At 42.1% G+C, this 24476-nt stretch overlaps 1 protein-coding gene across 2 annotated transcripts; it reads left to right on the top strand.

The window, feature by feature from the left end:
* Positions 1–13716: 13716 nt before the first annotated feature.
* On the top strand, positions 13717–24414 carry cbx1a (chromobox homolog 1a (HP1 beta homolog Drosophila)). Of its 2 annotated transcripts, none has more exons than XM_071474854.1 (5): positions 13717–13974; positions 18131–18437; positions 18600–18831; positions 18927–19021; positions 20535–24414. In XM_071474854.1, exons 3-5 carry the CDS (start codon positions 18661–18663, stop codon positions 20683–20685), a joined length of 417 nt encoding a protein of 138 aa, XP_071330955.1. In that variant the 5' UTR covers positions 13717–13974; positions 18131–18437; positions 18600–18660; the 3' UTR covers positions 20686–24414. The 2 variants fall into 2 exon arrangements, with proteins under 2 accessions (XP_071330955.1, XP_071330957.1); XM_071474856.1 differs by having other exon boundaries at positions 13718–13974; positions 18600–18771.
* Positions 24415–24476: the final 62 nt, after the last annotated feature.

Genomic DNA, 24476 nt, shown 5'->3' with positions numbered 1-24476 from the left:
GGGGGTCTCCCATCTCTGCAGAGGACTTTGTTAGAGTGAATGTCGAGTCCTTGGTCACCTCCCTGACCAAGGCCCATCTTGTCCAGTTATACAGCTTGACTGGACAGCCAACTCCAGGAAGAGTCCTGGTGGTTACACTCCATCCATTTCACAGTTATTGAAGCCACTGTTCTCCTGTGAACACTCACGGATTTAGAATTGGTTTTATTCCCTTGCCCTGATCCATCCATCACCATAATTATATCACTTGGTTTGGTTTTTGTCCTGACATGCAGTTTGAATTGTGTGACACACAGGTGGACTCCAAACTCCAATAGACACATTGCAAGGTTAATTAAAGCAAACAGGATACACCTGACCACAACTTAGAGCACCACAGCAAAAGGTCTGAATGTTTTATAAATGACAGATTGCAATTTTAAATTTTAGTACATTTGCAAAAAATTTTCGCTTTGTCAGTTTGGGCTCTTGAGTGAAGAATAATGGGCAAAAATGTCAATTTATCTTTTTTAAATTAAATATACAACACAATAAACTGTATTATACATATACAGTATACACACACACACACAAACACACACACACACACACACACACACATATATATATATATATATATATATATATATATATATATAAATAGTGAGACCTTTTTTTAAACTTTTACTACTCGTGCTATTTTTTAAAGAAAGTAAGTGAAAAGGAGAAAACAAGGCATGAACGATAAGAGAATAAAAGAAAGAATAAAAAAGAAAAACAGATTGCAGGAGGTGATGAGAGTAGAATGAGAATGACAGAGAAAAAATTATAATACATTTAAATTTCACCGGGGAAATGAAGAAACTTACACATACACATTTTCATGCCTTAACACTTCGGGCATGCGCTGTATGAACTTACACTCAGGGACACACAAACACAGGAACACTCTCCCCAAGGCAAAACACATGACATATGTGTGTTGTCATGGTAACTTGAGAAAGACTGTCACACCCCCGAGCTCTCTCTCTCTCTCTCTCTCTCATCCTCTTTCTTCAACATTCTTGCCCCAATGCGGGTCTTCATTAAACTGGAAATTGGGGAGGGAGAAAAAAAAAGACGAACAGTAACCACCTTTGTGTGTGTGTGTGTGTGTGTTTGTGTGTGTGTGTGTGTGTGTGTGTGTGTGTGTTCATTCTGGATATCTCTGTCCCTTCACTCTGTGCCCCTGTCTACCTGTCTATCCTCTTCCATTATCTCTCTCTCCATCTACTGTCAGGTCATTGTGAGGTCGGGAGGAAAAATGAGGCGCCTCTCTGCCACTGATGAAAATTTCTCTCTTTCTCTCATCCCTCCATCGCTCTCTCCCTCTGTTCTCATTTCAGTGTGTCTCCTGTGTTTCCTCTCTCCTCCCCTCTCTGATCTCTCCTCTTGCAGCTCTCCCTTTCCACTGACAAAAAAAAAGATAACCAGGAGGATTTGAAAATGAAGAGTAGGGCTGTCAAATGAATTTGAATGTGCACTCCCCCTCACACACCCTGTACATCCTTCCATAGAAATCTATATATCTTACCAGTGATGGCAAAGTCTCTGGCAAAGGGCCTGCTGAAGCTGAGTGTGTGGAATAAGTGGGCCACACTTGGTAAATGAACATAGTTAGGGGGAATAGTAGGTGATCAGATAAGGTAGAACACCCGACCGTCTGCTGCCTCACTGGGGGGGCAAGTTATCAGGTGACTCTGCAGATTTGCTACTTTGTATGAAGTTCACAAACATCCTTTTCTTTAGTTAGTTGCTTTGCAGTCTATTGTGTAGAACCCCAAATATGTCCACACACTGCCTCTTAGATAGTTTGGTGTTGTGACTGTCCACTCAAGATGGCTTAGCTACTGTCCTCCATTTCTGCAGCATTGTGAAGTTGTAGAGTTCCCTCTGCTGGATCAAAAGGCAAACTTCACGTTTCTGTTGCACTTAAAGGTTCAAAATTATGACCTCTAAGAGGTCATTTCATTTTGGATATTAACTTTTTACTCCACAACTTAAATTAAATTTGTGACAGCCCTAGTAAATAGTTGCATTCAAAATTTTCAGTGGAATTAACATTTTTGTATAATTTAGACTGGCTGGGAAGACCACAGGCGCAAACTGCACTAAAATATAACTCTACACTGTGTCAGATACATTACAGATCAGTCATTTGGGATCTTCTTAAGTTTCCTCTCACAATAAAAAAAAAAGCCAGCATCACTTATCTGTTCAAATGCCACAAAATGACCTGTGTTGATTTACCTGATCGGGCCCACTTGTGGCAGTGGGGAATATGACTGTCTGTCAAAAGCAAAGGTGGCAGTAAAGAGTGGGTATGCTTGAAAATAACTACAACATGTTGTCCGACCACAGCAGAATGAAGATGTGTTCAGCTGTCTCAGCCTTTGAGTTGTCAGCAGCCACAGAGCAGAATAAAGCTGCACTAAGGCAGACAGCATGATAAGAACAGTATAAACTGAACACTATAAACTCTGACTGTCAGTACTGCAGACAGCAGGAACAATAAACCTGGAGGCAATGTTCCTTAATATGGTTCAAGTGTCTTGCACAATAATGACATGAGAGAATTTTAACTGTAAACACAGATTATCTAATCAGCATTCAAACTGTGGAGGAGGCAGGGGACTCAGTTCCCACCCAAAAGTGACCTGAGTTCCCCAAGAAACAACTAAATTTCAAGTTTGGAGTCTCTCTAATGAATAACCATCAGTATTTCTAATGTTACAATGAATGATTCAAGAATAAATGGAATCACATTAAAATGAAATACCATCCATCTATCCATTAGCAGTACCCACTTATACTTAAGGGTCATGCAGGGGCTAGAGCCAATCCCAGCTGACATTGGGCAAGAAGCAGGATACACCCTGAATAGTCGATCATAGCAAAAACGCACAAACTTATTGTGACATCCTCTTCAACGCAATACAAATGTGAGCAATGGAGGATAGAGGAGGGATACTAAACAGAGAAACGCCTGCACCTCCTCTCCTTAATTGACCATGGAGGGGTTTGTGGGAGGTGATACCAAAAAAGTACCCAGTACCGGGTACTGTCCACAACTTTTGCCCTGATGGAAAACCAAAACAGGTGAGTGGAGTTGAGTCCAGTCTGTACCATGCAGTGGAAAAGGGCCACTAGAGACAAACAACCATTCACGCCCACATTCACACCAACAGGCAATTTAGTCATACCAAATGATCTAATCTGCATGTCTTTGGACTGTGAGAGGAAGCTGAAGTATCCAGAGGAAACCCACACAGGCACAAGGAGAAAATGCAAACTGCACACAGAAAGGCCCTGATCAGCCCAGAAACATCCTGCTGTGACATAACCACTGCACCACTGCGCCCATGGTGTCAATTTTAAATCCTGCAATTGTCATTTCAAACTCTTTTCACACAACTCTGCTCTGGTGTCCCTATAGTTCTGACAGGTTTTTGAGACAAATACAGGAGGTCTTGTATCCACTGGACATTTAGTCAACTGAAGTTATTAATATAAGTTCTGAAAGTGATAATTAAACAATTTAACTTATGTAATGACACTGAGTTAATTTTTATTTTATCTTAATTATGAGATGTGATAGTGCAAAGGTATAAAAATAGTTTTCCATCATCCCCTTAAAGAAGTACACAGATATTCCTGCTTTGTCATGAATCATATAAAATTCTGTTGGGATACAGGCAGAGGCATTAATGTATATGTATATGTGTATATATGACCAACAAATGAATGAATAAAAATAAATAAAACCTCAACCAATTAAAAAAAAGAATACTCCAAAACAAGTACACAGAAAAAGTAACGAAAGTAAATGTAACTTGTTACTTCCAACTTTGAAACCTGCCACAGTATATAAACCACATCCCCCATAATTATTTGCTTATAGCTGCGGGGTCAAGGTTCAAGTCAAAATTTCCACAATTTCCCTGTGTGGATTGGTTATAGAGACTCACTTTGTCTTTTCTTGCTGTTTATGTTGACCACAGGTAAAATAATTCCACATTGTCTATGTAAACCCTTAAAATGCTGCTTACATATCAGTGCATCAGTAGCAATAATTGAGTAATTAAATAATAATACAATTATGTAATATTCTGAGAAGAAATTATTTTTTATTTTGTACGCTTTTACATGATGATACTCAATAACACTTCTGTGCTTTTACTTAATATAATTTTAATGGATGGCTTTAACTTGTTATGTGGAATATTAAGCTGGGGCTCCAAAGGATTGCTATTCTGTAAAATAATGCATTGTAAAATGAATAAATTAAATAAAATAATAATATACTGAATAAATATTTAAAAAGCTGCCACAGGCACCACTGTGCCTGGTTTCCTTTCAGATGTGACAATCAGAATGAGGTCCCATCTGGAATGAAACCAACACTTCAATCTTGGTTTCATTCCAGATGGGAGTCATCTGAGCTTTTCAAGTGTCAGAGCAAAGAGTGTGAATACTTCTGTCAATGTGATATTTCACTTTTTCCTTTTCAATAAATTTGCAAAAAGTCTGTTTTTGCTTTGTCATTATGGGGTATTCAGTGTCGATTGTCGTGTGAGAGTCATTTCCATCTTTCCTGGGTAAATATCCAGAATAAAAAGACATACATTTATACATTTATACATTTAGAATAAAAAAAAAATTTTAATTTGTTGTTCATGGTCTTAAAAAAAAACATCAGAATTTTTGTACTTCACAGCTCAGCTAATATATGCATTGCACTTTTCCTGATTGATATGTGGTCAATGTAAACATCAGGAAGAATAACACAAACATAAACATTTCACTGTATTCACACTAAACCCGTCATGTCATCACAAACTTTTTCACACTGTAAAGGTAGTGAGTGCACTGGGACAAATCCTGTACCTTTTATCAACTTTTCCTCATCCAAAATATGAAACCTGTGTCGCTGTGGTCTCTGCTGCTCACTCCTAACTGACTGAAGAGACCTCAGCAGCTCTCTGAAACCATCAATTCATCCCATCTTAACACTCAGATATGTAATGTCCTGCACACAATTCAGACGATGTAGTGGTGTGCACAAATGGTCCTCAATATTAGAACTTGGTCTTCAGCTCGCAAATGAACATATTTAAAAAGGTCTTCACAGCCACAGTTTCCACAGCCACTAAAAGTCACCAGCAGGTGGCAGTGTTACATAAACAGAGGCAAGAGACACACACTCAAGATGATAGCAAACATTTTATGTGGCCCCCACAAATACAAATACACAATTCACTATATCCTTCTTGAACTTCATAAGAAATGTGCAAGAATAATGACCCAAATAGCATGTTAATAATACTACTACTACTATTGTCAACATAGTTATTTATCATCTGAAAATATCTCTTGTGAACTTTCCAACTTTGTTTTTGAGAGCAGCTCTGAGCTCTAAACAATATGAGTATATGTTTAACTAAGTATATTTACTTGAGTACTGTATATTATATATCAGTATATTTTTTAAAAATCTGTTCTTTATTTTAGTATTTTTTTTTTTTTTTTATTCTTTGGAAACTTATAAGATTTATTCGACTACACTTAAAAGACAAATACTTACTTTTGACTCCACTACATTTCTATGAAGTACTTGATACTACTTGTTGTTGTCAGTGGATTGAGTTTTCTTCTATTTTGGAAAATGTGATTGACCATACCTCAGAAGGAGAAAAACCAATCACAGCCAACTCCTACACTGTCAGTCATGTTCTGCTGCTGCATTTCTGAGCTACTTAGCAGTGGTCTAAGAGTGGCTACATTATATAAAGATGCTTGAAATTTTAGAAATAAAGGAAGCTGCCTTTCGTTTTAAATGTTTGCTGTGACGACCAAAATCACTGCTACAAAAATGTGCCACCCAACTTGAGAAAACATGTTTTGTAAAGTTAGTTTAATTACAGATAAACTTTTAAGCCCCTTATGCTGTGGTTGGTCAAAATGACCTATGGTCATTTCTAGAGTCATTTCTTTGTATCATATTCTAAAAACTATTTATTCTACAGGTTGTATAGTCAGTCATTAAGTAGGTTCACCGTCTAACAATACAACAATGTGTAAAAATAATATACTTTTTATTTACTTTAGTATTTTTAAAAACAAGGAGGCCTACTCCAGTACATTATCTCAAGTAAAAAATATGACTGAACAACTACCATTTGTATTGGAGTAATACCTGACCAGGAGTATCTACTCTGTGACTCCAGTAATGGAGCTGTGGACTTTGTCTACCTCTGGTTTTATGTGCATATGCTGTGAGTTTGGAGGAACTTTGCAACAGTTGGCTCATAGCCTTACCCTTTTTTAATTATTTCTAGTGATCATTATTCCCTTGCAGATATCTCAAAGGACTGGTTGGATGCTTCAGCTCGATGTGTTTTAAATTTGTTGCTGATGTGGATGAATTTCTGACATCAGAACAGAGTTTGACACAATTTGAATAAAATCTGAATTGAATCTGGAGACCGTCCAATGTTCATAGGAACTGGCTTCTGCAGTACCAGTGCCTGCATTTTTGAACTGCCAGCACAAGCACATGCTGAAATGTTATGACTATAACTTCTGTTACATGAAGGAGAGAGACAAGGTACAACACAGTGAGGGATATCACACCCCCACGTGGTCTGACTGAAGACACCTCATTCATGCCTTTAGGGGAGAGGACAGTGTATGTGAGGCCTGCACATATATACATCTGTCAATACGATCAGTCCTTCAGTCACATCTTTAGGCAACAGCAAGTCTCTGCTGCTCACGCTAGATTTAAAGCTTCTTTCTACACGTTTTACGGTTTAACATGGTTTTCCCACATAAAAAGTGAGAAAAACACATCAGAAATCTGGGTCAGGCCTTGTGCCCTGCCCACCACAGGTGCTTGTTCTAGGGTGACAGGTGTAAGAGCAGAGAGCATCATGATGGTTAGAGGAGGAAACATCAGTTGAGCCTCAGTCAGACCCAGACTCAGATGAGGAGTCTGTTGAGACCAGAATCAGAGACTAGCAGACAGCTCCGAACGGTTAGCGTAGTTAGCATCTTTTTAAATTTGTTTATGTTATTTGTTAGCTTGTAACTGGCAGTGACACAGTTAATGAAAACTCTCACTCTCTGTAATGACAAGGCTTCAGGTATATTTTGCCCCACCTCCCATCCCCATAAATTGACGGATTAAGTCCATAGGTTTATTTCATGCTGTGGATCATTGCCACAACACTTGGGGGCAGACCTGAGCTATGAACCTGAACTTCTCAACAGGTTGGTATACAGATGCTGCAGTTCTTGAGATACCACATTCACCAAAACCTTGTTTTGTTAGGTGACCGTAACCTTTGATCATACTCCCCCAAGGTGGCCAAAACTGTGTTTTCTGAGGCCCAAAACATGAGTGGCTCTGCACCACAGCAGTTTTAAAAAGGAAGCAGGTCCCTTCCTGCCTGTTTCTGTAGGAAACCACTGTTGTAGTATGTGCACATACATGTGTGTATAAGCATGTGTCTGACTCCCAGACCATCAGCACTGGATCCCCGCAAGGCTGCGTTCTTTCTCCTCTGCTCTTCTCCCTGTACACCAACACCTGCACCTCCAGCCATCAGTCTGTCAAGCTCCTGAAGTTTACAGATGACACCACTCTCATTGGACTCATCTCTGATGGCGATGAGTCTGCCTACAGGTGGGAGACTGACCGTCTGTTGACCTGGTGCAGGCAGAACAACCTAGAGCTTAGCGCTCTGAAGACAGTGGAGATGATAGTGGACTTCAGGAAAAACCCAGCCCCACCCACCCCATCACCCTGTGCGACTCCCCCGTGGCCACCGTGGAGCATTTCCGCTTCTTAGGAACCACCATCACGCAGGATCTCAAGTGCTGAACATCAGCTCCCTCATCAAGAAAGCTCAGCAGAGGATGTACTTCTTGAGGCAGCTGAAGAAGTTCAACCTGCCAAGGACAATGATGGTGAACTTCTACACCTCCATCATCGAGTCCATCCTCACCTCCTCCATCACCATCTGGTACGCTGCTGCCACTGAGAAGGACAAAAGCAGACTGCAGCGTATCATCCACTCTGCTGAGAAGGTGATTGGCTGCAATCTTCCGTCCCTCCAGGACCTGTACGTCTCAAGGACTCTGAGGCGTGCAGGGAAGATTGTAGCTGACTCCTCCCACCCTGGACACAAACTCTTTGTGACACTCCCCTCTGGCAGGAGGCTGCGGTCCTTCAGAACCAAAACCTCTCACCACAAAAACAGCTTCTTCCCGTCTGCTATCAGCCTTATCAACAAGGCTAGAGAGCCCCACTGTCACTGATCCCCCTGATCCCCAATTGCACCAACCACCAGCACAAATTCTTTGTATGTGGAAACATACTTGGTAATAAAACTGATTCTGATTCTGATTCTGATGTGTCCTGACCAGAACATGCTGGTCTGTCAGAACCAGACAAAAGTCCTTCAGTTGGTTCATTTGAAATTGGCATTGAACCAATGTCCAGACCCCTCTCACTGCCTTGCCATTGCACAGAGCCCCCACCCCCTGAGGGAGGCATCTGTGGACACCACTTTGCGAAGAGACACCCTCCCAGTGAGGGAGCCCTGATGTAGCAAACTGGGCTCCTTCTGAGGGAGGAGAGCTACCATGCAGGACCATCAGCGTCCTCTGGAGGTGATGAAATGCACACAGCCAGTGAGACCAAGTCCAGCATTGAAGGCTTGGATCTGAAACAGCCTGAGTGGTACTACAGCAATCATAGATGCCATTATTCGTAGCTAAAAACCATCTGGAAATGCAGTCTGCTTCCCAAATGAAATTGAGCAAGGCAGCAGTGAAACGTGGCTACTCTGTACTCTGACAGATGGCCTGAAATGCAGCATATTTCCAGCCTGAGAGAGGAAAAATGCAGACTGGGTTAACAAACTCTTCTGAAAAAGAGCTACACACCCCTGGGGGCAACCTTGGGCTGGATGGCCATGTGTGGTGGTTTGGCTGAGGTGGCCTGAGACAGAAGAACCTCTTTTCTTCCATGTATCAGCCCCTGAGAGGATGAAGAGATGGGATGGCAGGATAACCTGCTCATCCACTGTGGCAGCATCCACCTCTACAGCATCTCAGGTGTGGAGTTTGTCTCAGTGATGAAGTGGGACTTGCTGCATCATGCTGGGTCTGACTAAACGTTAAATGCTAAAATACTGATGATGGATCTTTTAGTGATTTCAGTGTGACTTCTACGTTCACTTCTGCTGTCAGTGAGGTGTGCACCACCTTTCTGCTGTTTCTGATGATTCCTGCTGTGACTGCAGCTTATTCAGCTCAGTGCTTGAAAACCTGGAGGAGCACAGTGAGAACAGAGAGGCCGTGGTCATTTGCATTGAGACTGAACGAGCAGAGATTTGAATGGATTTAGATTCAACAAATGACTGATTGTTGTAATTCACTGCAGAGAGGAGAGCATCAACAACTACTGTGTTGCCTAGCAACGTCGAGTTTTGTCTGTTTGTCAGTTTATGTTGTTTATACATCTCTGCTTTATTCTGCTGTGGTTCTGCAACCTTGTGCAGTCAGGCCACCTTTCTTCAGGCAATATCATGGTTTAATGTGGAGACATGTTCAGATGCATAATTATTACTGTAGTCAATGTTCTTACTTTGCTATCTACTGATACTTACAGGACCCTTTTTTTCTCCAAACACATGATGGTCACAGGACTTGTTTTATTGTGGATATAAATACTTTTGTACCTGATTCCTCCGACATCTTCACAAGGTGCTTTGGTGTTGTTCTGGGATTTGCACTTTTTGCAAGTAAATTAATCTCAGATGAAACACGTCTCCTAGAGATGAAGGTGGTATGACATCTGTATGGTCCCATGGTATTTATACTTATGTACTATTATGTACTACAGATGAACGTGGAACCTTCAGAGGTTTGGAAATTGCCCCTGATAAAAAAACAGACTTATGGAGGTCCACAGTTTTAGTTTTAATATCTTAGCCAATTTTTTTTTATTTCAATTAAAGAGACAGTGAGTTTTACAACAGCCTTTGCTTTATTCGTTCATAGTATTTTCGGCAGCTAATCGGCTGAGTACACCTGAAAGTAGCTTCCTGGTTACATCGGCTCGCACAAGCCTTGTGTCTGTGAATGGTCACATATGTTCAGTTGTGTTAGTATGGGTGCTGATCATTTCTTCTCATCTGGACGGAGAGTTTTAAAATAAAAACATAGTAGTGTGGATGTTGTCTAAACCTCAATTAACTCAGATTATGTCATTTAGCCTAGTAAACTTCGCCTTTCTTCAGATTGTCCACTTGTTCACTCACTCACTCACCCATTATACTGTGTTTTCTACATAGAGGACTCACTAGGGGATACGTGCAGACAGCAGTCGACCCATTTCAGACACTGCTTGGATGTTAAATTGCTGTATAATCGTGTGCCTGAGCCAATCTTTACTCGGGTTTCGTCAGTTTGTATTGTTTTCAACTATGGTCCCAACAGGTGTTTTTCAAAGATCCTGCTGTTCAGGAGAGAGGGAGACGAGCGTCTGAGTAGTATTATGATCTCCAGCTACTCTCAATGGGTAATAAAATCACATTAGCTAGTAGCTAAAGTTAGCACCTAGCCTGTTAGTGAGATGACATCTGCAGCACTTTCATGGGACGGGCTGCATTGCTAGATTGTGTTTGATCGATGCAGTGTACATCTTCTCTACACAACATTTCGGTCTACCTCAATTTTGTAGTACACTATATAGTGGATAAAATTTACACCTGAAATTTCAAACAGCACTACAGAATGGCTGATTCATTTTATAGTCGGCTATATAGTGAGTGAATGGATGTTCCTAACAGAGTCTTCATGTATGTACACCTCTGACCCTGAATTGTGATATAGGGAACTAAAAGCAAAACAATCTGTCGATAAATATTTGTTGAAAAAATTACTGTGTCAAGCACAGAATAGATGGCTATACAAAACTATAGTTTGATAACATAAAATAACATTCATATGTGCGCCTCCAGCTCTGTTTTTTAAAGGAGACACTTCTGTGTTGACAATGAGAGTGAGTCTATGGATGACGATGTAGCAGACATGGACATTCCACACCCACTCCAGTGGAGAATATCTCCAATATGCACACACTGAAACAGACACACATAAACTCATATTGGATGTTAGTTTATATATTTATATGAAATGTGAGAAACCTGAAGTGTTAGTTGTAATTACTAGTAGTTTGTTGTTTTTTTTTTATTTAATGGTTGCTGATGTTTGTCTAAATCTACTATAGAGAACCTTGATGTTTCAGTACCTGGAGTTGCCTCAAGCTGAATGCAAAACTCCCAAAATGGGGTGGAATATTTTTTCTGTAGAGAAAAGAAATAGAAAAAAAGTCTATGGACACCTGCCCAGGTGTTGTATTTATCAGTTGAATGCACAGGCTGCAAAGTGCCTGACTGGAATTTATTGGTTGTTTTGGTGCGATTCTCACCTGGGAATGACGTATACACCTGCATTTATGTCTGGTAGCCGAAAGATGCTCTTTAAACTAATAGTATTATCATTAATTAAATGTAACACAGTAACATTTACTCACTGTAGATATGTACTGATTTACTTTGTAGTTACTTTTTACTTTTATTGGAGTACATTTTTACTTCCATCTGCTTTTATGCTAACAGTGGCTGGTGCAGAGACGTGACAGTGATCCTGCAGCACTGTTCTCCTGACCTGGAGACTTTCATCATAAACTGCAGGCCCTTCTACTCCCCCCGTGAGTTCACCCCATTCATCCTGGTCGGTGTTTCCATCCCACCACAGGCCACAGCAGATACTGTGTGTGGAGCGGACCAACCCGGACTCGTTAGTTATTGTCCTTGGTGACTTTAACAAAGGTAACCTCAGCCACGAACTGCCCAAATACAGACAGTTTGTTAATTGCCTGACCAGAGAGGGGAACACTCTGGACCACTGTTACACCACAATCAGTGGAGCTTATCACGCCGTCCCCCGGGCTGCACTGGGCCACTCTGACCATGTCATAGTCCACCTGATTCCCACATACAGGCAGAAACTAAAAATGTGTAAACCTGTTGTTTACAAGAACCTCCAAGAACCTCCAACTGCACCAATCACCAGAACAAATTCCTTATATGTGAAACATACTTGGCAATAAAACTGATTCTGATTCTGATTCTGATTCTGATTCATCTACTTGAGTAAAATATCTTTTCAGCAACACTTGAGCATAATTGGCCAGGACTCTTTCCCTTTCTGCTTTAAAATCAGTAAAGGAATGTATTGGTGTTGAATCCTAAAAATTACAGATGACTGCTGAGGAATTAGAATTTGAATGTAACCTGTGGTTAAAACAGACTCACTGTGTGTCAGACAGATTTAAATTAGGACTTGGTAATGTGGTGTTAATTATTATCTACTATAAACATAGTGATGGACATAAACAGCACACACACACACACAGATGAACAATACTGGCTGCCAACTTATACATATAATCTGTTTGAAATAATCGAAACGAATGATGTAAATCATTATGTAATATAATGTATAATATAAATTATGTAAATATCATTACACTGTAATGAATCATGACAGGTCAAAGAGAAAGCAGCCAAATGGAGTTAGCATCTAGCTTTACCTGAAAAAAACACAATTTTTAGCTTCTTTTAGTGAGCAAAGAAGAAATGCTGACACATATAAAGCTTTTCTGTTAGACACAAGCATTAGAACGTTGTTGAATTTTCAATTTGGCACTTACAGGGAAACTTAAGGAAAACAATACTGAGCAACCAATTCTTCATTTTTTTCCATCTCTTATTGTGAAAGAGTGTTAGCCTAGTTAAACCCTTAATGTTTAAAACCCACTTCTATTTTAGTTATTAAAGCTGGAGAAAGCAATTTCACTGCTTTTTTTTTCACATCCAGACCTCCGGACCAAGTCTAGATCAAAAACCGCCAAGCTTAGCTTTGTCAAATCTATACTGCATTATCCCAGACAAGCTAAAGACTAAAATACAGGAGTGGATCAGTGGAAGCTTTAATCTATTTGTGAAAACACAAGAAAGGGTGATATTAGTTTTTTTTTTTTTTTTTCCTTCAGGGCCACATTGGAACAGCTCTAGATCACAAACCACAACTTGTCAAATGAATGTGCTGTTTTAAGCCAAAACCAGTGGTGGTTACAGCTTGTTTGGCACCCCCATGGCAACCCCCGACAAGATGCCGCACATGTCGCCCTTATCTAAATCTGAAATTGACCAAAACTTTAGTTTTGGTCAATTTCCAAAATTTATTATTGCATTAATTGCATTAATAATGCATAATTCTTTGGATTTGATAAAAGAATAATTAGTACAACCAAACAGTTCATGCATAAAATTCTTAGTCAATATGTTCAGTAGCCCAATTAAAAATCTGACACTGCCAAAACATGGGGGAATGTGAACAGCTCCACTTTGATTCAAATCTGTTTTACATCCTGTAACGTGATATCCAGTATCCAGGGATATAAAGTTTGAGTTTGTTCTATGAATGTACTACATACAATATACATGTATGTTACCTCAATGGACACACCAGCCAGACCAGACCCAGTGTACTGTACTCTGGCCCTTTGTGCTTTAAGACTTCACCTCCCACAATGCCGTCACCACATTGTACACCGACGTCACGTCCGGTGGTGCTGTTGGCGGGCAGAACTGGATTGGTGCTGGTTGTTAGCGACGCCGAGGCTATTGTGTGATTCAGCAGCAAAGCACATTGAGAAAAAGTCGTCCAAAGAGCGCCACTAGGCCCTGGGGTAGTTCTGTGCTGCAGCTGGCGCCTCTCCGGCCTGTAACCCGCCTACGACAGAGGATCCAGTCCGTCTGTGCGCCCGGGCCTGCCGCAAGCCCAGACAAGCGACCCGAAGCATTCCGTGCAGAGGTAAGGCTCACAGCTAGCTGCTGGGGGGAAACATGCCAGCCATGTTGCCCTCCACTCGCAGGGACAGGCCGCCTGACTTGCCTCCTTGCTCGGGTTCCGGTGAAGTGTAACTTCCCGCGGCCGCTTCGAGTGAAAACGACTTTGTACGACTTTATTTAGGCGTTGAGCGCGCGAAGCTACACGGCGCGCGGGCATGCTGTAGAGCCGCGTGCGGCGCTGGACGGGACCGAGCCTTTGTTCCGGCGCGGACACCCCAGCGCTGCGGGCTCGGGGCTGTCATCCGCACCGAGCACGTGTGTGCACGGTGCCGCCGCAGCGTGAGTTGTTCTGTGGTCGCTGTCTGAACATGGACGCTCACATGAAAGGGGGCGTTTTACTTCCTCCATACTGAGCCATCGAACACAACACGGGTACCAGCCGAGGACACGCAGGCCGCCAGGCTGAGACTGCTGTGGTTATGTTAATGTTGAACAATGAACAACTGTTCTACTACTGTGATGTTCTCTGTCCAGCTGTTTGAACATGTTTAGACAGCGGCGTTTTACCGCCTCGGCTCAGGCAGCTCGGTGTGGAGCTGGATGAGGCTCAGCCACCACATCCACAGCACCATTCTGAGCTTCACAGACGACTGCAGGTCACCAGTTAGGCTATTTTGTTAGCATGCTCAGCCCGCTGGTTGTCGCAGCCAGAGAAATGCACCGTGGAGCCCGCCGGGCCCCGAGATGAACCTGTTGAAGGTGCACCATGTGGACACGGTCCGTTCACTGCTGCTAAAGTTGCACAAAGTGCATGTGAAGGTTGTTAGTCTCCCATTGGCAGGAGCCCAGTGGCACCCACAGTCCTCTGCTCTGATTCTCTGTCAAGCTCTACAGTTGGAGTAGTCACCTCATTAATGTCCACACATAAGTAGAATATGTTTATAGTTTGAATAAGCCAAGTGCCTGAGTTCAGTGGACACGGAAGTGGGATGTAGGGGTGGAGGATCTGGCCAAAAGAAGCAAAAAAGCAATCTATGATCTGAATCACCATCTGTATCCTCTTTCTGCTTTGATTTTATTCTGAAAGTCCTCTGTCGCTTTGACCCTTTTCTTTCAGATGATTGTGTGCTTGACAATGCTGTCTTCAAGTTTCTGAATCGTGTCACTGTCACATTCACACTTTTCGCTTGGTTCATAAGGCTCTGTGTTGTAGCACTTTCATTTGAAAGTTCACTCACTGCCCTGGCTCGTCCTGCTTTGTGTCTCCCTGTCTGCAGGCAGGTCTCTTGTCCCGCGGATTGACTACAACTCCACTGTCTTGGGCTGCAGCTGGTGACAGTGTTTCTTGTTCTGCTCTGGTTCATGTGCTGTTATGCAAGCTCGCGGAGGCTGCAGAGCAGAACAAGGACTGTTGTCACCAGCTATGGGCTGGTTAGCAGCAATTGAACTTTAAAAATTAAATTTCAAAATATCACCTTTTAACGATGCAATCTGTACAATTCATCTGAAAAGTAGGTCATATGCCAAAGTAAGATCATCCATGACGTAAGATCAGCAGATCACTTACCATCAATTGAATGCTTAACTTGCTGCTTTGTTTTCCGAGTTTGACTTTTTGGTGGGAATCACAGAGTAACTCACCATCACGATATCTGAAAGTGAAGGGAAAAAAATGCAAAAAGCAGGAGTTGTATATTTATTCACTGCATTGTGGTGTCAGTTTCACAGACAACTGAGATGAAACAATGTTCAACAATGTTCAACAAAGTGATTAGGTTCTTAGCATAGTGTCTCTCTAAAGCACACAAACACACATACTGACTGCAGCTTGTCCATGTGCATGTGAGCCATCTCTCCAAAGGAAAAAAAGCCTTAAACCAGCAAAAGGCTGAACTGACAGAAACCAGAACAGCTCTGGAGTTAAAGTTCTTAAAATGTGTAAAATAAAGTGATACCAAAAATTTATCTCAAAAATTAAACACATACTTAAAAAAAATCGCTAAAGCTGGATGCATTTCTCTGACACATCAGTACTCAGACCTGCAGACAGCAGTCTCTGTCACCTTCCAGCTGTAATTCAGATGACAGGAAAATGTCCAGTGTGTATCTGTGTGTGTGTTTATGTTCAGTCTGCTGCTCATCAGACTGAACATAAACACACACACAGATACACACCAGACCTCTCCTTGTCATCAAGCCTGCGTGCGTTTATGCCCAGGTGTGTGTCTGTGTGTGTCGGTGTGTGAGAGTGAAAGACCCGCTCCGTCTGTTGGAGGAAATATGTATGTATTGTGTATGTGTGCACGTGTGGAGTGTTAATGTAGCATAATCTTTTAGTTTGTCCGATCAGCGTAGTAAAAGCCAAACTCAGACCAGACTTCCAACTCAAACGGTGACTACACCTCTCTGGTTTGTTTTCCCCGTTGTCCGCCATGTTGCCTCTGTGAGTTTCTTCTTCTTCACCATAAGTTTACTGTCATTCATCTATGAGTGACACCACCACGTGAAGTAGTGTCTCTAGTTTAGCGGGAGAGCATCTGGATGTTTTTAATAAAAATCTTGGTAGTGTATCACAAGAGGAAGTAATACAATATATTCCTGGATCGATATTTCGGCCCACACCTACTCTTAGTTGTGCTGGTTGTGTTTCCTCTTTCTAGCCGTAATACTTGGATAATATGGCTTGAGTTCTTGTCACTTTTTTAAATAAAATTTTATTCAACAGTCTGCACACTCAATTTTACAGATTCAATTTTTTCTTTTTAGATCACAGTAGTCCAACCTCACCCCCTCAGCAATTCCCATTCAAAGAGGCAATGTCGTCATAATTAACTGTCACTGCATTAACACTAAAACACAACTATAACAATGTTTCTGTGTATAGTTCAAAGTTAAAACAGTTTGTTTAAAGCTGATGAAAATCACATCACACCTAAGGTTCAACTGAAGACTAGAAACAGCTCATAAATATATAGTTTGATTTTTATGAAACAGCTGGTCAGCACATGTGAAAGACTTTCAGTAGTGAATTAGTTACAGTTTTAAAGCAGTTTGCCTCTTATCTTTCAAACAGGATCTGCTGTGTGTCCATCAGTAACTGGACACACAAAGTATGGTGGTCCTCAGAGGTCAATTCTTGGTCATACATCATTAATAGTTTATTTAATTTTTTATTAAATAATTAAATGGAGTTCACTTATGATTATCAGTTTGTATAAGCACATCTCCCATACAATAAAATATTAATCTTGACTTTAACTATATATTATAATATAGCCTAGAGCATTATAAATGACATTTTAGAAAAACTTGGTCAAAGTTGAGAAACATGAGGTGAACATAGGTAAAAGGGACTTCAGCCTCATCTGAACTGACCTCAGGTTGGTGTCACATGCCCTCAAACAGCTGTCCAAAATAAAAACTTCTTAAGAATATGAGTCAATTGTTTTCTTCAGAGCTGATTTATATGTTGAATAACTTTAAGTTGTGGAGGTTAGAGGGGAAATGAGTGTGTGCGAAGTGGTTGCACTGTTGCAGTTCTTGAAATATTTTCCCTGGGACGGCAGGTCCGTGCTTTTATTTTTATCACACCGTGATTATTGCAACGGCCTCAGCCAGAAATCCACAGATCGACTCCAGATTGTGCAGAACTCAGCTGCCATGACCACATCACTCCTGCTTTAGCCTCTTTACTCTGGCTCCCAGTATTTTTATAGAATTCATTTTAAGATGTTACTGATGACTTTAAGGCTCTTTCTTCAAGGCTTAAATCTAAAGGGCACAGAACGTTTGCAGTCAGGGCCATGATGGTCTGGAATGAACCAAACCTGATGTAGGGTTGCTGCTTTATTTATCTTTGTATTTGGCCCAAGCAGCGAGGGCGCCAGGGCTGGAACGGTCTCTGACAGTGAAGGTGCATGGGACCTATTGTTTTATGTTATTGCAGCATTTTACAGAGCTTATTTTCCTTAGAATGAGAGGAGAATTTCATATTTATGAATTTAAAATCCCCTCCCCTCATAAACAAATTTCGAATATTCATTGCGGTCATGCCTCAGCCCGTCCATTTTCTCCTTTCTAACAGAAGATTTGAACATTAAACCTTGGTAACATATAGTTCACTAAGCACTCTAATCATTTTACTAACATCTCTGCATGTGTCCTCCTCTCTCCACCAGAGGCGCCCTCAGCAGACGTCAAGCTGGCGACCATAGCAGGAAAGAAAGGCAAGAAGGCTGAGGAGGAGGAGCAGCCCACAGCAGCGCCACCAGCAGCGGCAGCAGTAGCAGCAGCAGCGGCTGCAGCAGCAGCGGCTGCAGCAGCAGCAACAACAACAACAACAACAACAACAGCAGCAGCAGCAGCACCACCAGCAGGAGGAGCAGAGGAGGAGGAAGAGGAGGAGTATGTGGTCGAGAAGGTTCTGGACCGCCGAGTGGTGAAGGGCAAAGTGGAGTTTCTGTTGAAATGGAAGGGGTTCTCAGAGTGAGTATGAGTATCACTTTGACTCGGGATCACAAACCTGGTTGGTGTCTTAGTGTTTTTGTTTTGAAACGTTTAGAAATATGACGTTAAGTTACAGCCGCGCAAAGACCGAAAAAGGTTTAACCGAAACATCCCCTGTGTGTCTGCACCCACCTTTTCCAGCGAGGACAACACATGGGAGCCAGAGGAGAACCTGGACTGCCCCGACCTTATTGCAGAGTACATGCAGAAACACAAAGAGAAGGAGGAGAAAAAGAAGGAGAGCAAGAGGAAAGCTGCCAGCGAGGCCTCTGGAGAGTCAGAGGAGCGAGGGAGCAAGAGGAAGAAGGAGGAGGTGAACGACTCAGAGCTAAAGAATCCCAACAGCCAACCAGACCAGACCACCACTCATCCTGTACAACATCCTCACATAGACACTTTAATGTTCAGAGCAGTCCGTTTTTCTTCTTTCCTCATGTATAGTCTTATTGTTCTACTTCCTGTCTCCAGGGCGAGAAGGCCAGAGGTTTTGGAAGGGGTCTGCAGCCGGAGAGGATCATCGGAGCGACGGACTCAAGTGGAGAGCTGATGTTCCTCATGAAGTGGTGGGTCTTCACTGTTGGTGTACAAAGATCCAGTGAGATTATGTTGGGATTGAATTGCTGAGTCTATATCGAGTGTAAAGCTGCACTGCGCACCCCCATCTATACATGGCTTACAGTTGGGTTTGATGTGGGTTCCCCAGAGAGAGTATCAGCCAGAAATCACTGAAAGTAATCATGTTGTCATTAGAGCAAATTAAAATGCGGGTTAAAGGTCATCGCAGCTGAAAAATCAGAGTCACTTTTTCAAACGCCACAGAACATGAGACTTTTAAAAAAAAAATGTTGCACAAGGTTTTTGTCGTTACACATCGGTCCTGAGGTCAATCACAAGATCATATTACATATATTGATTTCACACATATATTTAAATCATATGGATATTGTGGAGATCTTAGTAAAGTGTGATGTTGTTCAGGATGACATTACTTTGAGAGGTGTTTGGTTTTTAGTGTCCTACTTGTTTCCAGATGTGAAGGGTGGGGTGTAGGGCTCTGACCTCAGAGGTAAAATGTATACATTGAATTAACACCTGTACAACAGTGTGAAACATATATAATGTATAAAAATCATGGACATAAAGGTAGAGTTCATGGTAGAAAATGTTAAATTGCAGGCAGCTGTGGCTCAGGAGGTAGAGCCTCAGAAGGTTGGAGGTTCGATCCCTGGCTCCTCCGGTCCACATGTCAAAGTGTCCTTGGGCAAGGCACTGAACCCCAAATTGCCTCTGATGGCTGTCCCATCAGCGTATGAGTGTGTGTGAATGTTAGAGATGTAAGTACAGTCGACCGATGTTCAGGGCGAAGGTCACTGCACTGTGAAGTTGCAGCTTGTAGCATTTCTACTCACAGTGAGAGATGTGTGTCTTTGGTGTTTAGACTCCACTGTGATGTCATCATATTTAAAAGGGGGTGAGGCAGAGCGAGGTATAGGAACCCACCCTGGGGTCTAGACACTGGTGGTGTTGGAGGTGGGAAGAAGAATGCTGCAGATCTGGATGAGATGTGATGTAGACTCTGAGCTCGACCTGGTACTGGATGGAGACCGGAGGTGGATGGTGTGGAGGACAGTCGTAGCGACTCACATTGAAATAACAGCTGACTGCAGATCAGAGGAGAAGAGATTTTAAAGTTTGACAGCAATGTGATGAGATCTGATTGGTTACTGGTAACACCTGATGTCAGCTGATTACAAGAGCTGTGATGAGCGAGCGAGAGGTGGGTGAGAGAGAACTGTGAATTAATGAGGAATAAAGAGTCTTCCTGATTTAACTTACACTTAGCTTCATTTCAAAATAAAAGCACTGAATAAATTAAAATAAATAATGAAGTTGAATAAACAGCAGTCAGTTTTCTAACACTGCTCACTCTTTTGCTCTTTCTCTCATTACCTTACTCGTTTCTCCTTTGTCTGTTGTCTTTTCCTCTTGCTCTCCCTTTCTTTTCCCCCTCTCTCTTCTTCTCTTTCTGACATCCTCTCTCTGCCACCTCTTTTCCTCTTGAATCCAAATTAACAGGAAGAACTCGGATGAAGCCGACCTCGTCCCAGCTAAGGAGGCTAACGTCAAATGTCCCCAGGTGGTCATCTCTTTCTACGAGGAGCGCCTCACCTGGCACTCATACCCCACAGAGGAGGAGGAGAAGAAAGAGGAGGAGAAAAAAGACTAGACGAGTAGAGGAGGAGGCGGAGTGTTGGAGGTGTAGGGCGGGAAATCAACTACATGCTGGTGAACTGTTGTCTAAGTTGGTCGACTCTAGCAGCCACTTTGGCAGAGAAAGTGAAAAAAAAATCCCCCCCAGATGGCTGGGAGTGAACTGCCAATGTAGCTGACAGGGGAAAAGAAGTTGGTTTTCCTGCCCTGGACGGAGGTAGACGTGCTTTCCTCAAAAGATGCTCCCACTTGTGTCTTGACTGAAAATGGAAATAGTTTTTTAAAGAGGTATGTTGACACTTAGTCTCTCTCATTCGTATTTTCCCGTCACCAAGACCGTGTCGCTGGATGGGAGTTGGTGCCTTTGTTCTGCTAGTATTCCTCCTCTTGGCGAATGTTGAACTGAATACAGTGACGTGACCATAAAGTGTTTGTCTCCTACATTTGGTGGCCGGTGCTTGGTTTTGGAAATACAGGAATACAACACGAGCTGTCAAGCTACCTCTTTAGCGCGTGAGAAGCAAGCCGAGTGTTTGGCTATGGCAAGTTTGTCTCTGCTCCGCATCACAAGTCCTCGTTCAGAGGTCCCGTTTTAAACGCGTACTAGCTGACGAGGGGGCGGTGAGGTGTGGCGGTTTGGAGAGGACAAACTTCCCTTCTTGTTTTGTCAGGATACACTGGAGGGAACTTCTTTTGAAAGGGAAAGAAGAAGTGAGGTGAGGTTGTGATGGAGGAGTGAAAGGATGGACAGAAACCATGTGTCTCTTTCAGTATCTGTTCTCTTTGTGCCACCTGGGTTCTCATTCTTGCTGCCGTAATGCTGTTCTTCATCTGAAACTCTCAAACACACCAAATGACAACTGTACATTTCACTCTGACGTCGACAGATTGGGTGGGGGGGGTGGGGTGTTACAGTCTACATGTCACACGTCCTACCAGCCGATATGGCAGCCAACCAGCCAGTGTTCCTTCATTCCAGCCATGGATGATGCTGTAGCTTGTACTTTGCTGCCTGTTTATTCATATTTTTTTAGTCAAAACTGATGAACAAGTCTATTTTTTTAAAAAACAGAGTTAAAATGTTTGTGTTCAGTTGGTGGTGGCTGAGAGGCGAACTTGTGAATGTAAAACTGTCGCTCTGCCATATTTCCTTTGACACAATCATTTGCTTTCTTGACATTAAGGTGTAATTGGGTAAGTTAAGCTCTCAATGTGTTTGAGTTGATCTTGGTATGTTCATGAACACGTGAGGACAAAAGTCAGACTCACAGATTGTTTTCACGTGAGTATTTGTTCATTAGCATGTTCAGCAGTAGCCATGTCACACACCCTAGTAGGAGAAGCCCAGGTGTAAACAAAGAGATTAACGAGGGCCGTTACTGTGCATGTTGTCCCACTGTCACTGCTTCCTGGGACACCTGAATAGAACAGACATTGTTAATGCTGTTAGCAACACCTATGCTTTTCCTATGTAGACAAGCTGGGAGAAAGGTTTATATACAGAGGTAGTTTGATTCCCAAACTTTTCAAGCTACTTCAGCCTTTTTTTTTTTTTTATTTCCTTACCTGGATCTGAGGCTGGTTGGTTACCTGTCGCACACTGAACAGCCACAGCAAGATCAGCATCTGTCTGATTTTAATTTCCGCTGAGTGATGGGCACACTGTTTTACTTCAGGTGACGTGTTAGCATTGCACTGGTTCAGGTAGGTAAGAATGGCAGTTCATGGTTCATGTCAAAGCAAGAAGCTCAGATGCCCTTTGACCTGTAGATTACAGGTGAGAAGAGTCAAGAACCTACTGATGATCATTCAGACAGATAGAATGGACGTTGTGAGGCTGAGAGTCTGCAGGTGTGTTGTTTCTTCACCCTGATTTGAACTATCGGCACCACTGTCCTGCTGAAGTTAATTGTTTGAATGGATTTGATAAACCAGCCAGGCCAATATTAGCTTATTGCAAATAAATCAGCACTGGCATATATGTTATCCCATAAATGAGAAGATACTGAAGTATAGAAATGCCAAAGATATGTTTCACAACAGTGTCATCATTCTGTTGTGTGTGAAAAGAAATGAATATCAGTAGATGTATCATCAGCCTCAAACTCCTGTATTGGTCTATATGTGCATCTATATTTGACAATAATCAAAGTGCTGGGATGGTACAAGGTACAACTATAACAGCTGCTGTGATAATGACACGTTTCACTCTTTGTGCAGCTGAAGTGACAGTGTTGCTCAGGACTGTGGGACTGCTGCTGTGATTGCCTAACAAAGTGCAGTGTAACTATCAGTGTGGGAACTGATCGGCAATGTGCTGGCAATTTGTTTGCTGTAGTTCATACGCTCATCAAATCAGCCACTGAGCTTGTGTGGCTGAACAGGTTAAGCGGTGAGTTAATTCTCCTGCCACCTCGGCTGGTAGGTGGAGGTTTCCTGATGAGACCACGGCTCTCTGTCACGTCCTGGATATGTGCTCCAAGACAACTGGGTTTTTACTGCTATGGGAGATGATTGAACATATGTTAAATAATCTTCATTTCCACATCCTTGTTTTTAACGTACACACACACACACACACACACACACCGGCACGTGTGTTTTCTAGGCTGTATTATTTTAGCTGGCACCGGCCGGGCAACACTCAAGACATGAGGGTTCAGCACATTTTGAGTAGTTCATGGTTCCTCTTGCTAGTAGACCGTCCTGTGTTCAACACGTTTTGATATTTGCCAAAATAAAATATGGAAGGACTTTGGAATTCAGCATGATTTAACATGATCACTTTCTATGAGAGGTCTCTTTTCTCTGGTGTTTTCCTGCTATTCTAACGTTCCCCAGCGTTTTACGTGTTGAATGTAGCCCGGCTGTGCTTCTTTCCAGGTATACTGTATTAAAAAGCTAATATTGTAGCTTCCTCTGTTAGTGGACCTGGGTTAGCTAGTTCAAGTCCCCTGTCTCTGAACTGTTTGTGTTGGGTGGCCTGCTGCTGCTTTGAGAACTGATCTCGAAGAGAGAATTTCACTCTGAAAATATTTTTCCTTAATTATATTTTTCTATTTCCAGTGGACATTTGTGATCTTTTCTGCATCTCACCCATGTCACAACCCTCAACAGTTATTTTTTAAATATTTACCTTTTTTCCACAGAATTTGATGAATGTTTTAATGAGCTTGAACCCTTGGTAATATGTCACGTGAGATGTGCACACAGCCCCACAAGAAACCAGATATTGTGTAAGCATATCAAAATTCTCACTTAACGAGAATACTTTTTTTGCTCTTCAGCTCAGCTGTAAATACAGTTTCCAGCATTTTTAACCAAACGTCCGATGCTAAGATTGCTGTCCTAATTGCTAATGCTGTTGTTAAGCATCTCTGTCGAGTCAAATCTTAACCTTTCTACGTGTCTGTTTTCACACAATTAACACATTCAGTAAAGGTTTTTTTAAGGTGTTCTGGCCTGTGGGATGCTCTTATTTCTTCACTGTGTAGACCAGTATTATGACTGACATGTCCCGCCCCGTTACAGCTCTCCATTGGCAGGAAGGGATTGAATTAGCTGTACCTGGGTCTGCTGGTTAGATTTTCTATCTTGTCTCAGAAACTTTTCTCTGTATTTAGCAGATTAGCTTGTGTTGTCTTGTTGCTTGTATATTGGTTTCCCTTGGAATGTCACTGTCATGGCTGATCTCCCTTTGATTGTCTGTTTTGGACAATAAAGGTTTTTTGTTTTCATAACTATTTGTACTGTTGTGTCTCGTCCTTTTTGTTTGAATGGCACATGATGGGGAAGATATAACCACCA

This window comes from Trachinotus anak, unplaced genomic scaffold (genome assembly GCF_046630095.1).
Source record: "Trachinotus anak isolate AG129_WGS33_773 ecotype Australia unplaced genomic scaffold, CSIRO_AGI_Tana_v1 ptg000003l, whole genome shotgun sequence".
Taxonomy (NCBI): Eukaryota; Metazoa; Chordata; class Actinopteri; order Carangiformes; family Carangidae; genus Trachinotus; species Trachinotus anak.
Note: the sequence above shows the minus strand (reverse complement) of the source record. Positions and strands in the feature narration are given on the sequence as shown.